The sequence below is a fragment of the Staurois parvus genome, unplaced genomic scaffold, assembly GCF_062004578.1.
Source record: "Staurois parvus isolate SC_StPar_1 unplaced genomic scaffold, SC_StPar_1.0 ptg000898l, whole genome shotgun sequence".
NCBI classification, from domain to species: Eukaryota; Metazoa; Chordata; class Amphibia; order Anura; family Ranidae; genus Staurois; species Staurois parvus.
In genome coordinates this window covers 1,191,220-1,208,278 of record NW_028318694.1, presented here as the reverse complement: position 1 = coordinate 1,208,278, position 17,059 = coordinate 1,191,220, and the positions used below count along the sequence as shown (strand labels likewise).

At 39.7% G+C, this 17,059-nt stretch overlaps 1 protein-coding gene across 2 annotated transcripts in view; it reads left to right on the top strand.

Moving 5' to 3' along the window:
* The window catches only part of LOC149442236 (homeobox protein Meis1), a 192,235-nt gene that overhangs the window by 96,252 nt on the left and 78,924 nt on the right, over window positions 1–17,059 (top strand). For both annotated transcript variants that reach the window (XM_089656326.1, XM_089656327.1), the window contains exon 8: window positions 6,480–6,625. In XM_089656326.1, the coding sequence (XP_089512452.1) occupies window positions 6,480–6,625 (146 nt within the window). The remainder of the gene's footprint in view (window positions 1–6,479; window positions 6,626–17,059) is intronic.

Genomic DNA, 17,059 nt, shown 5'->3' with positions numbered 1-17,059 from the left:
CAAAGCCTGTGAGACCAGAAAGTGGGAGCAGTGAGCCCCTGCAGATAGGCACAGCACTGGATTGAGTAAGTATTATGGGGTTGAGGGAGTAATACTTTTACCTAAACATTTTACCTTAATGTAAGGAGTGCATTAAAATAAAAAATGTTTAGGCTTTAGAACCACTTTAAGTATTTGTCTAAAGTAAATATTAGAGGATGAGTGTATACTGTATAAACACTTTTTCTATAACTTTCTGTGGCTTTTTAAAAAAAGCTTTAGAAAGATTTGTTTTTTTTGTGTTGGTTATCCATAAATCCTGTATCCTTCTCCCAAAGTTTTGCATTTATGATAGCATACAGTACATTAGAAATGTTACCAACTAGCAAAAGCACACTAGTAACATTTAAAGTGGTTATAAACCCCTTAAATAAAAAATTAACAAAGTATATCCTTCAATAGTGTGTACTTGCCTCCTTGTCTCAACTCAAAGCACCTAGTGTGATTTCTGTTATTTCTCTGCTTTCTGCATGAGTCACTTCTGACAGCCTATTGCTAACACTAAGCAATCCCCCCCACTCACACCCCATCACACAGCAGGTGATTGACAGCCTCAGCTGTGCATGTTTCCCTACAAAACTGTGTAGGGGGTGTGTCCTGTCCCTCCACTCTGGTCTGAAATTGGGCAGCACAGTGGCTAAATGGTTAGCACTTCCGCCTGGCAGTACTCAGGTCGTTGGTTCAAATCCCAACCACGGCACCACCTGCCTGGAGTTTGCATGTTCTCCCTGTGCCTGCGTGGGTTTCCTCCGGGTACTCGGGTTTCCTCCCACCCTCCAAAGACATGCTGGTAGGTTAATTGGATCCTGTCTAAATTGGCCCTTTTATGTATTAATGTAAGTTATGGACCTTAGATTGTACACCCCTTCAGGGTTAGGGAATGTACAATATATATCTAAAGCGCTGCGTAAATTGACGGCGCTATATAAGTACCTGAAATAAATAAATAATTACAGCTCATCGCTCTATACTGTGCAGTATGTGATATCAGATCCCCACCTCCTGCCTGCTGGAACTGAGAAATGCTGTGTAAATTACGTACCTTGAATAGCTGTAGAGGAGATGTACAGCAGATAAACAGGTACAACTTCTGTAGAAGGATTTGTTTAATAATGGTGTATCACCTGAGGCCAAAAATATAGTGTGTTCCTCCATTCCTTTTTGACATGGCAAGACAACTTTGAATTGTTAAGCACATGGTGTCAGCCTTTTATTTCTGATGGTTACAAAGAACACAGACCTCTCCTTTTCTCCCTCCCCCCCCACACTTTATCTCCATTACCCCTTCTTGTGCACAGGCAGACAGTACAGGAAGTTACTGGCTCACAAGATTTCTAGCAAAATCCAAAAACCACTTGAACATATATTAAAAAAAAACCCATTTAAACTGTATATTTAGAAACCATGGCGAAGAAATAAGAGAAGTCTATGGTAGTGTTTATTTATACTGTAATATCAAGAGTGGAATATCAGTCAAATACTAACTAAGCCTAAACCTACTCTCACCCCCATTCTAAGCCTACTCTATCTACCTTGTATACTTACATATGCTGAGGGTGCTCTGGCCTGGTCACATGATCAGCTCCCGGTCCCGGCTTCAGTGTAGAGGAGCGAAAGCTGACAACAGACACCCTATAGTAAGTCTATGGGTTATGTCATCACCCAGGCTCTGCAGCCATTGTTGGTGATCTTTCCTCTTCACTGAAGCTAACCACAGGAGAGATCATGTGACCAAACCAGATAGCCCACAGCATAGGTAAGTAGAGACTTCTTTCCTTTACAGGGTAGTTAGAATTGGCTTAGAATGGGGGTTGCAGTAGGTTTGAGCTTAGTATGTGAGCATCCTTCCACTTTATTTATACTGAACTAAATGGTTTAATACAGACGTCATCATCCATGAGAGTGTTGCAGCCTCTTACCTACAAAAAGGTTGTATTCAATATTTAGGCTGCACCTAGCCATTGGCTTCAGTTGCCTAACTGCCATGAGAACATATATAGAGAGGACAGAATTCTGCCTGAACATGGCAGATGAAGACTCCAAGGGACATTTCTAAACATAGTTACCCTCTATTTCTAAATGTCGCATCCTGCGAATGTGTGCAAAGCATTCGCAATTCTTATCCTGTTTTTTTTATGAACATTAGTGAGTACAGCACCACTTCATGTTTAGCAATTGTCTGCAACCAGTCTGCAAATGTCTTCCCCTTTCTGCACATTTATGGCAAGTGTGCTGTATGTCCTCCTCCTTCTCTCCTTCTCTTCTACTTTTGGCCCCCTTTTTTTTGGGGGGGGGGGGGCTAGTGGGTACCTGGATTTGACAGATACCTGCTTCTACTTGCAGCCACACAATCCTGCCCACAACCTTCTGGGACGTGTCCTAGGTCCCAGAAGGCTGAAGGACCATCCACAAAGTGCAACACTACTTACGCATGCGCAATGGGAAGCCAGCTGTGAAGCCAAAAGGAATCTCAGTTGGTTTCCCACAGTAAACGTGCTGGCCCAGGTGAGGACAGCACTGGATCCCTGGACAGGTGAATGTCCCTTTATTAAAAGTTAAGGTACAATATTCGTTCCTGCTGACTTTTAATTTCTCTCAGACAGACTGAAACTCCTCTTTAAATGCTTTCCTGTGAGTTGTTTTTTAGGCTAATTTCAATAGGTCAGCAAATCTGTGGAAAATTTGCCACAATTTTATATAATTCGATAGTGTAGTAAATCTGCCACAACCGCCAGACCCAGACTTGGCCATCAGATTGCCAGACAGAGAAGCGTGATTCATCACTCCAGAGAACACATCTCCACTGCTCAAGAGTCCAGTGGCAGCATGCTTTACACCCCTTCATCCGACGCTTTGCAGTGATGTAAGGCTTGGATGCAGCTGCTCGGCCATGGAAACCCATTCCATGAAGCTCTCTACACACTGTTGTTGTGCTAATCTGAAGGCCATGTGAAGTTTGGAGGTCTTTAGCTATTGACTCTGCAGACAGTTGGCGACTTCTGCGCACTGTGCGCTTCAGCAGGCGCTGACCCCGCTCTGTCATTTTACATTGCCTACCACTTCATGGCTGAGTTGCTGTTGTTCCCAATTATTATTATTATTATTATACAGGATTTATATAGTGCCAACAGTTTGCTCAGCGCTTTTCAATATATAACGGGAGACAATACAGCAACAATACAGTTCAATACAAGAGGGATAGGAGGGCCCTGCTCCTTGGAGCTTACAATCTAAGAGTTCATACTGAACTCATGTTCAACCCAAACCTGAAGATCATCCCTACTGCCTTTACACACACATGAACTTTAATGGCATCCCAGTCTTAGTCCGTAGGGTTCAGTATTCAGTTCACCCTATGCAGCTATAACAGCTTCAACTCTTCTGAGAAGGCTGTCCACGACTTCTGCTTAGGCATGCGCTGACCCCGCTCTGTCATTTTATGTGGCCTACCACTTTGTGGCTGAGTTGCTGTTGTTCCCAGTTGCTTCCACTTTGTTATAATACCACTAACAGTTGACCGTGGAATATTTAGTAGCAAGTAAATGTCACGGATGGACTTATTGCACAGGTGGCAACCAATCATGGTACCACACTTGAATTCACTGAGCTCCTGAGAGCGACCCATTCTTTCACAAATGTTTGTAGAAGCAGTCTGCATGCCTAGGTGCCTGATTTTATACACCTGTGGTGATGGAGGCGATTGGAACACCTGAATCCAATGATTTGGAGGGGTGTCCCAATACGTTTTGCAATATAGTGTAGTTCATTACATTCACAGGCATGAACTAGAAGAAATGTGCCAATTTTGGGGAAATATTAAGGAAATCTGAATAATTAGTGAGCTTATGTTAACACTGCACATCGCTATGTCCAATATTTTTATCTCTCTGAGAACAATTTACAGAATGATTGTCCCTTTAATCCAAGAAAAATAACTCACTATTACTGTGGGTAGTTTTATTCCATCTTGACTATAGATTCAGATTTTTCTCACTCCCACCTAGAATTGCAACCATGTGTCTACTAGCCGGCTGTCATTTGCATATCATTTACACTTTCTTTTTATTTTCCTGAGATGTAAAAAACAAGTATGTCTTAGAACTTGTTCATACCAGCCCCATTATACTGCATTGGGCAACAATGCCCAATGGATTCCCAGCAGCTAGACAAGGCAATTTACCTTTTGTTCAGTTGTTTCAGTTTACACCAATGTGCTGTGATGATGTGCACTAAAAAAAGTAGGAAATGTTGCATTTTAATGCATTGCAGTATGTTGGAACAAGCTACAGCACTATGTCTTGCATAGCTGAATAAAATGTATTATTATATATTACAGGGATTTTTATATTGCCAACAATTTACACAGCGATTTACATGTCCAAGTAAACCTTGATGCATTGTAAAGCTGGTCATAGATGGATCAAATCTCAGCTGGTTCATCAGGGACTGGCAGAGATTCAATCCATGTATGGGCAGGTTGATTGTTTCCAGGTTGATCCACCAATTGCCTTGGGTACAACCAGCCTCTCGGATTTTTACATGCAATTACTGCCTACAGCTATAGCCGCTAGCAGTAATCATTGTGTTTTGCTGGCAGGAAAAGCTTCCCGCCAGTGGAGCACAAGAACGCTGTGGGAGTGATTCCCCATCAACACTAAATGTGGGGAAATTTAGTGATTTTCTTTCCTGCAACCTATGGTTGTAACAAAGAAAATCAAATCATCTATGGTTTTCCTTACAATGCATCGCACAACATGTGCCAGCGCGGGGGCGGACTGACCATTTGGAAACTCGGGCAGTGCCCAAGGGCCTGGGGTCAGAAGGGGGCCCCATGAGATTCCCCTGGTACCTTTTTCATAGGCTTTTTTGAGTTTGGGCAAGGACACGGGGGCCCCATGATCCCCTATTGCCCGGGGGCCCCATGAGTTGTCAGTCCACCCCTGCGCCAGTGTGCACATGCTATACAGAGCATCATGTGCACCCATAATGTGAATGGGCCCTTAAGTCATACATCATTATTGTAGATATAAAATTGTGCATATATTCTTATTAATTACATTGCATACTGTAAAGATTAGGTGGGCACAGACGCATGATGCAAATTATTTGCCTCTCTATGTATATGACAATCTGAGCAGCAACATTAGTACATAGTAAAAGCTGGCATTGGAGCTCCCAAAATATATTAATGTATTTAATGTTTTAATAAATTTTGGATGGGCATGAGTTCCTGTGTGGTGATCGGATGTTTTTTCCTGTGTACTGAATCCAAGCATTTTGTTTTTGACTGTTTCATTTTGATAAAACCAAGTGAGAATTCATTCTATGGATAAATTATAGATTTGCATTCTGCATTAACGCATAGTTTATTTTGTTATCATTTAGTAAACTACCCAAAAATGTGTGTGCATTTATATGACAATTCATCTTATGACATCTGGCCCACTAACACTGGAATCATCTGATCATGTCTGCCTATAATTAGATATCCTGTCTGAGGCTGTTCATACACAGCCCAATAAATGGAGGAGATTCACATAAACATTGCATGTAATGATTGGGTCATGCATGGGTTAATAGCAGAGCAATAACAAGCACATGTTGCAAACTCTCTTTGTGAACAATGTTCCTTCCTTTTTTTTGGTGAGAAGAGATTGAAATATTCACCATGTGAATTGGGCAAAACCTTGTGTAGGGTGCTGGCATAGCCCGATTCTTGTAAGAAAAGTGACATTTTATACCAGCTGTCATCCAGTGTCAGACATCTCCAGCTCTATGGCTACTCTTAATTCATAGAAGTAAAATGAAGTCAATGGCTCAAGTTTTATAGTGATGAACTCACTTGGAGATTTTTTATTGGGTGTGGATAATACTTGGTGGCAATGTTTCAGAGGAGTATAGCCTCCTTCATCAAGCCATTCTTGAAACGTTGCCACCATGTATTAACCACACCAAATAAAAATCTCAGAGCAAGTTCATCACCGTATTGCATGTGCCATTGCGTTTTTTTTTGCTATTGGATATTGTTAGAAATAGAAGGCTCCTTTCAGTTGATTTTGCATCATGTTCAGTTACCATATTCATTTACAGTGCTGCCAGTGTTTGTCACATTATATAGTGAAAATATATCAAATGATAAATACAGCAGTATGGTTTTGGTCAGTATTTTATAAAATAAATTATGTATTCAAACTCACCTTGTGGAGTTTTCAAAGGGATTAAGAGATAAAGAAATTGCTTTGAAGTATGACATTCACCTTGACAGCCCAATGGGGTCTTCATCTAGAAGCTCTACATCTGTTCTACACATAAATTATTGGCACCTGTGTTCAACTCATGTTAAATTATTAGTGACAGTACAGCTAGTGGTATTTAGAGGTGGATTTGAAGTTGCAATACTCCTGAAACTGACTCATTTTCACATTTCTCATTTTTCACAGGTGATGGGTTGGACAACAGTGTAGCCTCACCGAGTACGGGGGATGACGATGACCCAGACAAAGACAAAAAACGTCATAAAAAGCGAGGTATCTTTCCCAAAGTGGCCACAAACATCATGAGGGCGTGGCTTTTCCAACACCTAACGGTAAGTCACTAATTCACTGTTGTCTACCCATCAGTATATGTATTGTGCTGTACAAGCTAGTCTGATACATTGTAAAGGAATCATTGATCAAGAATACACCTGAAATTAGATGGGAATTCTTTTTGCTATGTGGGCATTTTAAAAAAAATGCAGATTCAGGGGTGTCTTTATAAAATGTAATCCTCAGTGGTATAGTTCATAGATGGAAGAAATAATTGGTAACTATAAACTGCATATATAATAGAAATTTGTATGAAATTGGTTAATGATAATAGACCCCCCCAGCAACAATAGATCCTTTCCAGCAACAATAGACTCTTCCCCCAGAAACAAAATATCCCCCCAGCAACAATAGATCTGCCCTAGCAGCAATGGACCTCACTGGCAACAATAGATCCCTCAGCAGCCAGCATCAATAGACCAGCAACAATAGATTTTCCAGCAACAATAGACCCTCCCATTAGCAATACACCCCAGCTACAATAGATCACCAGAAATCTACATCAATAGACCCTCCAGCACACCCCAGTCCCTTTTACCATTACATGCATTCTGTGCTGGGGTTGGCGGAACTGCCTTCCTCCGCATTCCCGCTGAAAAAAAGCTCTACATTTTTTTTTCAATTGTTTTGATTATTAGTAGTATTATGTGCTCCCCTACTCCCCTACTTTACCTGCTGAGCATGGCACCTGGGAAGGAAAATCATTCCTGCACTTCTATTCTTCTTTTCCTTATAACATATCAGTGGGCTTCAGCAGATGGTGGTTGCCATGAGCTTTTGAGCATTTCCTCCTCCATTTATGCTTCCCACTATTTCATGTTCTCAGTCCCAGAGCAATGGTCCAATCTCTAAATCATCTACACTTTTGCAATGACAGGATAGAATGTCACAATGCATGTCAAGGGGGCTGTTAAGCCTAGACTTTCTCAAGAGGTAGGAGGACAGGAGCTATGGCTACAAATCATGAACAATATACTAAGGTACAACAAAACTCTGAGATTGCTTGAGGCGGTGTTCTAAGTGCACATTCAGGCTCAGTTCACATTGCTGCAACCCCAAAGTCATAAAACCTGCTTGCAACTCCCTTGCAACTTGTTAGCCACTTTTGTGATTTAACATTGGAGTCTATGACACTCAAGTCGCACCAAAGTTACAGAAAAGTAGTAATCCTGGTACCTTTTTTTGTTGCTGTAATGTGAGTCGCATTGATTAAGATGACACCCATTGAAATGAAAGTGTTTTGACTTGTCCTTCAACTTTATGTATTGTAAGTTGCAGCAGTGTGAACCGGGGCTGATCCTTACCAATAAACCCCTGATAATGTGCTTTCTCCAGGAGTCCTAGTTTATATTCTCATCCATGTTATCCTGTATAAAGTGACATACAAAGTATCCACACCATGCTCCCACATTATATGCATGAAGGTAAAAAAACCTTCAAGGTGCAACATTCCCCCCAAGCCCCTCTTATACTTACTTGAGCCCCATCTGGATCCAGTGATGTGCATGAGAGAAGCGTTATTCCCGAGTTTCAGTCTCCTCATTGGCTCACACAGCAGCAGGAGCCATTGGCTTCTGCTGCTGTCAATCACAGCCAGTTTGCCAATGAGAAGAGAGCAGGGAGCAGGGCTGAGCCGCTCTTTTGTGTGAAAAGACACACAGAGCAGCAGCTCAGGAGAGAGCCTGCTTGAGTGCCACCTAAGCAAGAGGCTTGCTACTGGGGCACTTGGCAGGTGGGAGGAGCCATGAGTGCTTAAAAAAAGAAGATCGAGGCTACTCTGTGCAAAACCATTGCTCAGAGCAGGTAAGTATAACAGTATGACATGTTTGTTATTTTTAAAAAATTCCTGTAGAATCACTGAAGCACTAGAATAAACATGTCTCTTTTTATGTAAAGAAAAAGTAAGACAAAACCCTAAAAAGGACACTTGACAGCTGTCAAAGGGATATAGACATAAATTAGATCTCTTGGTGAGGCTAAGATTAAAGGAAGTAATGTAGGGGGGCTGGTGATGACACCGAAGGTGCAGCTGGAATGAATGGTTAGTGAATGGTAAAATGTAACAAAAAACAGACAAATTTTGAAGACAAGATAATATACTTTGCAAGTCTCTCTAGTTGGAAGCATGGCAATAGGTCACAAATATATGCAGAGCAACATTAATAAACACTGGTGGTGGACCAGAATATCTTTGTGCATGGACCTCTGTGTATTCTATGTCTGAAACTTTAAGGAGAACTAGAGTTTAAATGAATGTACTCAGTTTAGTGTCATACTTGCCTCCAAGGCAAATTAATTTACAGCGCCATCATCTGAATACATCAAAACCAGACACAGCCAATGTTCACACAGAGAACTAGTGACATCAGTGATTTATGCAGAGTATTGGTAAAAAGTGGAAACGGAATGAACATTGTGAGGTACAACTCACTTATAAAGAAAATGTTCCATTCCTGAAAGCTTGAAAGGCATCCTTTAATACATGAACAAATCTAGGCTCTGTTTGCTTTGTAATGCATCCCTTCGTCAGATAAAGATCCATGGTAAAATTTGCTATATGATAATAATAAATCTGAAGTTAAACACATGTAATAAAAATCCCTATGCTTATTTGCATTACTATCACTAGATAAATGTTTACTTAAGTTCATAGTGAGAGTTATGTCGCTCATTTCCTACATCCAAAGGAAATCAACAATGTGTAATAATTTCTTCCTGTGTGCTCTCCAGAGACTAGTAAAACATAGTTCATTGTCTGAATAGGTTCGGAGTGGTTCATTCTATGTACAGGTATTCCCAATTCACACGTAGATTGTGGTCTCTGCGACATTGCTGAAGTACACAAATGTTTCTATTCATATATGCATCTTTTCTAATCTCTCGTATACATCATTATCTAACTTGGTAATTATAGGAGCTATATGTAAACAGACTAGTGTCTCATGCCAGTTCATCTTATACTAAGGAGTTGCCTGGAGGGTGAATACTCATCATTTATGTTGTCTGTTCATTGCCCAGGAATAGTAATATCATAATTTGAGCATTGCTAAAGATAATGGAATAATATAGTTTCTCTCATACTGGAAACACTACGAATGAAATAGCCACTTCTATGAAATATTTGGACATTCCTTTTGCCTGGAGAACAAAATCATCCTAACATTTCCAATGGTATTAGGTCAGTCCAGTGGTTTTCAGTTCTGAACCTCAAGACCCTTTAACAGTGCATGTATGTCCGCTCTCTTCACACATTTACACGTCAGTCAGTTTGTGCTAATGAATGCAGCTGTGCTCCTCTAGGGCATTGGGGAAAACCCTCACTGTTAGTAACCCATCTGCATTTTAGGGACCAGTGTTGACTGGCTTTTGTTCACTTCAGGACTGCTTCTCTTCCCATACAAGTCTATGGAAATTCAAAAGCAGTTTAAAGTAGGTCAGAGGGAGGTCAACTGCAGGTCGAATGCAGTTGCAATAAATTCTAAATGAGCAGAAGCATCTGAAACCCATATCAAAAGCACATTGCATTTGCCCATGGAAGCCTGTTGACACTGGCCCTAGCTTTTTGAACTATTTATATGTTCTCCTCTAGTTTATATGGGTTTCATCTCCCCAGCTAGCCAAACACAATGTGTATGACTTTGCCAGAGACATTAGAGTATAAGCTACCTCAGGGAAACTGACTATAAATGGTCTAAAGCAGTGGTCTCCAAACTGCGGCCCGCGGGCCAGATGTGGCTCTTTGCTTGCCTTTATCTGGCCCTTGGGCACTATTCCACCAACTGATACCAATGATGGAGCACCATTCCTTCTACGGACATAATCAATGGAGCACTATCCTTCTCTTTGATATCAACAGTGGGGCACTATTCCTCCCAATAGAATCAATGATGGGGTACTGATGCTGGGATATTTTATACTCCCACTGACCACAGTCCAGCCCCCCTAAAGCCTGAATGACAGACAACTGGCCCTTTGCTTAGAAAGTTTGGAGACCTCTGGGCTAAAGCATTGATGTTGAAGATATACCTTTGAATAAAATAGGTTTAGAGATACGTGGCTGCTGTAAAACTGAATTTAAGTATTTGTTCAGTTATCATTAGGGCCTTTTGATGCACGTTCCCTGATTTTGTAACAGTGTTTACGGCAGTTTTAATTTCAGTAAAATATGCTGAAATATAGTTCCTAAATGAGCAGATCCAGCTGTTTAATCCCATCATATGACCATACCTATGACTGTTTAGGGACAATGCGATTGTTAGTAAGTCGACAACTTGCACTAATGTAGATGATCATTATACATTGGTTTGCCACAGGAGGTGTTTTCATGATAATTAACAGATTAATACTGATTTTCCTAATTTATCAACCTTTGTATGTAAAGTCGGATTTAGATTTTGTGCTTCCTAGTCATAAGCAATGGAGGCATTTTGTGCAAACCCCACACCTTTTGTCGCTAGCCATATTGAATCATTATAGCAGACTAAGTAAATGCATTAATAAAATCAAAAGGTATTACTATAAGCAGCATGTTTTCTGTTTTTTTGTTTTTCATTTAATGCCACCAGTGCACCAAACACAACAGAGAAACCTGAGAGCTATACTATTTTTTAAAGCTGTAGAAAGCCTTGTGGGTGCTGTTAGTAGCCCCTTGCTACCTCCCCTAGGAGTGTAGTTAAATTTTTGTATCCTCCTGTACTAGGTGCAAGTGCAGGACTGCATTGTAGAAGTTACAGCACTATGATCATGGGCACACAGTGTTGTATCAAAAAGTAGCACTCAGATTATTTATTTTGTAACTAGTCTAGATAAGATTTACTCATTTTAACACAGTATCAGAAAAGCAAAGTTAGATTGTAGTAACACCTAACATGGGCCAATGCAGAAACTTAGATCTTAATTTAAATCTTAACAGTCTTGCTAAATATAGAGTAATAAAAAGAATAAAATACCTGGAGAAAGTGCGGTTCACATGTCCTAGAGTCTGTTGGCCTTCACATAAAGCCGCATGATACCTGCTGAAGGGAATGATCAGCCAAACTAACTCTGATTCGTACCGAGTGCTTTCTTTTTCCCTGGGAAACGTGAGTATTTAAGACCTTCCACCACTTTTTATATATTCATCCCAGCAAGACTGTTTCCATAGTTTTTTTTTTTAACATTTACAAATTAATTTGTTAATGGTTTAAGAAAAGAGCAATGTGAAGTCTACTGTAAGCACAGAATAAACCTTTAAAATCCCTCTGAAAATGTTCTGATCGCAATAGCGACCTTCAGGTTGCTCATTTCCTGCTAGTTAATGCCCTGAGAGGTTAACTTCAGGTCTTCTTAGAAGCACTAACTGCCATGAAATTCTCTCCCCATTTGTCACTATTAGTTAGTCGATCAGGGGAGAGTTTCAAATAACTATACATTATGCAGAGCCCTTAATTGACACTACCTGATTTTCAACTTAGTATGATAAAACCATGCAAAATGCAAATCGGGGCACTTTCATGTCATGCCACATTATGTTTTATTATTTTCAGGATCCTTTTTCCAAAGCCATAAGGAAACCCTTTGATAATTTTCTGCAGATTATTTCAGGAGAAATGGTTCCCAGTACAGACGCATTCTGCGGTGACTTGCCATAGTAACTAATGCTTTCATGTACACTTTAAACTGTTGCAGGGACCTGAGAATTTTATAGACTCTTCATATATTTACATTGTTAGGGTCTTTGGCTGACATTCCCTTTTAGCATTCAGTCCGTATAATCATTTCCACACATGCACAAAAACAAGTTCATATTTATATACAAAGCATCTATCATCAGATTCAAATATTGTGTGATAAAAGTGAGTAAAAATATCACTATTGAAACCAGTTTAACTTATATTAAAGTTGATTGGGGACTGATTTATAAATTTTTCTACAGTTTGTGCAGATTAATAATTTTTTTAATAGTTTGAGAACATGAGCACAGAATAGAGAGTTCTGCTCCTGATGTTTCGGATTGCTCGCTCCAGGAGAGGTTCTGTTACTCTAGATGGGGGAGTTGGTTCTTCATTGAACCAAGAGCCACAACATCAAATCCCTTATGATGCTGCAGGTATTGTTTCTCTGAAGTATCAAATCATGCATGGGCTAGGTTCTCACATTATTGTTGATTTTCATTTCTGTGGCTGTGAGACATACATTTGATTATCAAATGGTTGGGATGTTTGTTGCCTTTGTCCTAAAGTTTTATACACTTTCCAATATGGTCTATGTATGAAAGCTTTGACCATACCGATCTGACCTCTTTTGTAGCCCCACCACTGATCCCATTATGAACCTCAAAGATTGGCTTGGGTGTGAAAGGTGTAGATTGGTCATTTTTGTCCATTTCTTTGAGTTGCCAAATCTGGTGAATATTAGGATGCCTGTGCTTCAACTCTAGGGCAATAAGCCATATTTACAGGCTGCCTATTTTTACTTAGGGTGTCAGGACTTAGATGATACGCACATAAACCAAACCTAATGTAATTACTCAATTTCCTGTGATATGTAGTTAATGTATAGACTATGGTCTGTAGTTATATTGCAGATGAGTGGGAATTTATTTTTTCTAAAATAGACTAAACTCAAAAAGATGGTCCTCAGAATTATTTTTTTTATAGTTAAATATGTTGTCAAATCATGAAGCATTATATGGTGTCTCTTTTTACATATTTCCAAACAGCATATAATATTGCTGGCTGACTAACAGATACATAGATAGATAGATACACAGATAGATAGTAGGATGGGCAAAGATGAGTAGAGAGATGCCCAGCAGGAAAACTCCACATTTCTAAATATAGAATGGCGTTCACAAATCACTGTTAAAATCAATCTAGCTAAGCAGGAACAACGTCATGATAATACCATAAGGCTTTGCGTAATTACAAACACATTTGAACTAACATTCTTCTCACACTAAAGTTCATGCAGTTTAGTCCTGGAATAAAGCAAGGGCCAGGGTTTAAAATGTGTTAAAGCAATCTGATATAACATTTTTATGAGCATCAGTTTTATAACAGCTCAAGCTGAACCATTTTTTTATCTTGCAATAAAAAAGTTCAAATGTTTGTTAGCAAACCTCAGGCAATCTCAGTTACCAGAAGATAAGGGTCATTTACTAATTCCAACATAGATTCCGTAGAACAAAAAGAATTATGCACAAAACTATTTGTCTGTCTTTTACATAACATTATTTTTATCTCTACAGTGGTTTTTGACATTGACAATTTGTATGCATTACAGGTTTATTGTGCCATACTTTGGGGTCTTTGTATAAATATTTTCACACAAAAGTTACACAACTTTCACCCGTGATTCACTCAGTTGTCTAATTGTATTTAGGTGTCCGTTTATGAACCAGCAGTAATAGATCGCTGCTCAGTTCTCCGGCATTCTCGGAGAACACAGTTCTCCTGTGAATGCCGTTTATGAAGCATATGTAGATCAGTTCTCCAAACGAAGGGAGAGCGGTCTCCAAACGCTGGAGAACGGTCTACAAACGCTGGAAAACTCGCGAGATTACAGTAAAAAATCAGTTTACTAAGCAGAGGTAAATTAGCTCTGCTTAGTTTGCGGTCCCTCCGATTCTCCAGCTCTGGGCTGGAGAATCTGGAGGGAGAACACAGATCTCCAGAGAAGGGCTGAACATATTCTCCTGGGTGTCATAAACTGTGAATGACCAGAGAATAGCTGTGATCCTCTGAATCGCAGCTATTCTGTGTGTCATAAACAGACACCTAATTTGGGAAAATGTGTGAATCCTCAGTGAAAGCTGCTTGAATCTTGTGTGAAAAAATGTACAAATAGACCCCTAAATAGAAATTCTTGCTGTGCAGAGAGATAAATTGTATCAGCTTATTTAAATCCCTAAAAATACAGCTTATATGGGGTATATATATATATATATATATATATTTGGAACATAGCTTTGAGTCAAGTTTGCAAGTTTAAATTAATAGTGGGGAAAAGGGAACAAAAGTTGGTTATGCAATCTATAGGCACAAACATGAGATTGCCACCCAATCAGCTGAAAATGGCTGGATCGGTAACATGCCTTGTCTATCAGTAATCAAAGGTATACAAAAATCTGCTTAACTGTAGCACATAAAAGTTCATGGAGGGATGGGATGTTTGTATAAAATACATGCTTCACAGTACCTTGGTTCCTAAAATCTGAAGTTTGAAGATTCTTGTATGAGCTGCTGTTGGTACCAGCCATTTCGTACCTCCATCTCTTTTTTTCAAGATACTGCACCCAGAGAAGTATATAGAGATACCTCTGACACACCAAGGCCTGGGTCCATGCATTGGGACCCTATGGTATGCCTTTACGCACTGTGATAAATAATGCTGGGATACAAAGAGGTTGGTTTACTGAAGCTGGAGAGTGCAAAATCTGGTGCATCTCTGCATAGAATCTAATCAGCTTTCAGGCTTTATGGCCAAAGCTTAATTAAGGTCAAGTTAGAAGCTGATTGGCTACCATGCACAGCTGCACCAGATTTTGCATGCTCCAGTTTAATAAATCAACCTCTAAGTGTCGGAATGCTTAGATGGCCTGGGTGCACTGACATCTTGGTTGTGATTACGATCCCTTACCAGATTCCTTAACATCCAGAGATTTATAGGGCTGATGTAAAACCAAATGATGTCTTTCCATAAGACTTGGCCTTAGGTAATATTTTTTCTCAAGCACCCTGGAATATCCCATCAGCATGTTAGCAGTAAAGCAGCAGAGCAATTTTTATTCTTTTTACTTTTTCCTTTTCAAGAAAATCACTTAAGCACTTCAACGGTTATTTTAGCTCTCGAGTCTGAACAACATTCAGAGAAAGTGCATGTTTTTCTCACCTTACTCACAAAAGCCTCCAAGAGTTGGGATATTCCAGACAACCTTTAAGATACACAGTGTCGCAGAGTCCTTTGTCTGAACGGTATGATTATGATCTACAATTGCCCGCCTCATTTGCAAGCCTTCTTTTTTTTTTTCTCCACTTCTTTCTTGTTTAATTTAACAAGAAATGAGTAGTAAATGAAAGCTGCTGTCTGAAATCCCACTGTGAGCCTGTTTTGCACTTGGCTCCCCTGTGAAAAGGCAATTTGTGAAATTATGTGATAGAGTAATTAGTTGAAACCGGGCCTCCTGATTGTTGCTGCCTCACTTGTGTGGCAAGGGTCTGTTAAAAAAAAAATAGAAAAAAAAAACCAGGAGAGATAAAATAACGGATTATTACCCAGGCAAGTTGGCTCAAAGCTTCTCAGTTTATTTGTAAACAGAATATTTAGTGACCACATAGGAAGTTACTATAATCACTCGCTCGTAAAGAAACCACAGCAGTGCCTTTGGATTTATATTGAGAGCTCATGTAAAATTTAAGCTGGGAAGCCAGCCTCCCTGTTAATGTAATTAGGGCCTAATTTACCACCCTTTGCACACAGATGTAATAAGGCCTTCATATGTATTCAATCTTTAAGTACATTATAGAATACCTCAGTGCACCAGTTAGCAAGCAAAAACAGGTGTGAGGCCTTTTATAATTCATTTGTACACGGCAAACAAATTGTATTTCTTGGGAAATATTAACTGGGATCGGAAGAAAAACAGTGCTTGCGTACAAGGTGGTAATGGACAGTTACCCTTTATGTTCTCATGTATTTCTCAATGGTTAAGTAAATTAAAATAAATGCAAGGGAAATCAATAGGCTCACACAGTCTTGGTTGTGGCTCATAGACTCTGGGACAGAATGACAGATGTGGCACATACGAACCATTTAAGTATTAATGCTTCTGAACTGGTTCAGCGTGCAGGCCAAGAATTATTCTGCAATATTGCAACTCAGAAAAATAATTAACTGTGGTAGTGTGCTGTGATTAAAGCTAAAACCTGGGCTAAAGAAATACTGTCTAAATAAAAGAGGCATGTTTAATTTCAATGCTGGGCTCAGCAGTGCGGGAGATTTACTAAAACTGGAGAGAATAAAATCTGGTGCAACTCTGCAAAGAAACCAATCAGATTCCAGGTTTTATTGCCAAAGCTTAATTGAACAACTTGAAGTTAGAAGCTGATTGGCTACAATGCACAGCTGCACCAAATTCTGAGTGCTCCAGTATTAGTAAATTTCCCCCCTGTGTGTTTCTGCCAGATCTGTGCAATAATCCAACATTTTGAGTTACTTGTAATAAAGACCAGTCACTGCAGCTCTCTCTCCTTGTGCAGAGAGACTGGTCTTGTATCCACCCTGTGTAAAGATTTAAAAAAACATGGTGGAACTTGTGCCAACATCCCAGTTGATAACAATATTTAAGAGCTACCTTTTTGCAATGGGACATTTTAGGCACCAATATTTACAAATGTTTCTGACACAGGCTGTAAATTAGATAAAAAACCTTCAATTTTTATTGTGCAAATTTT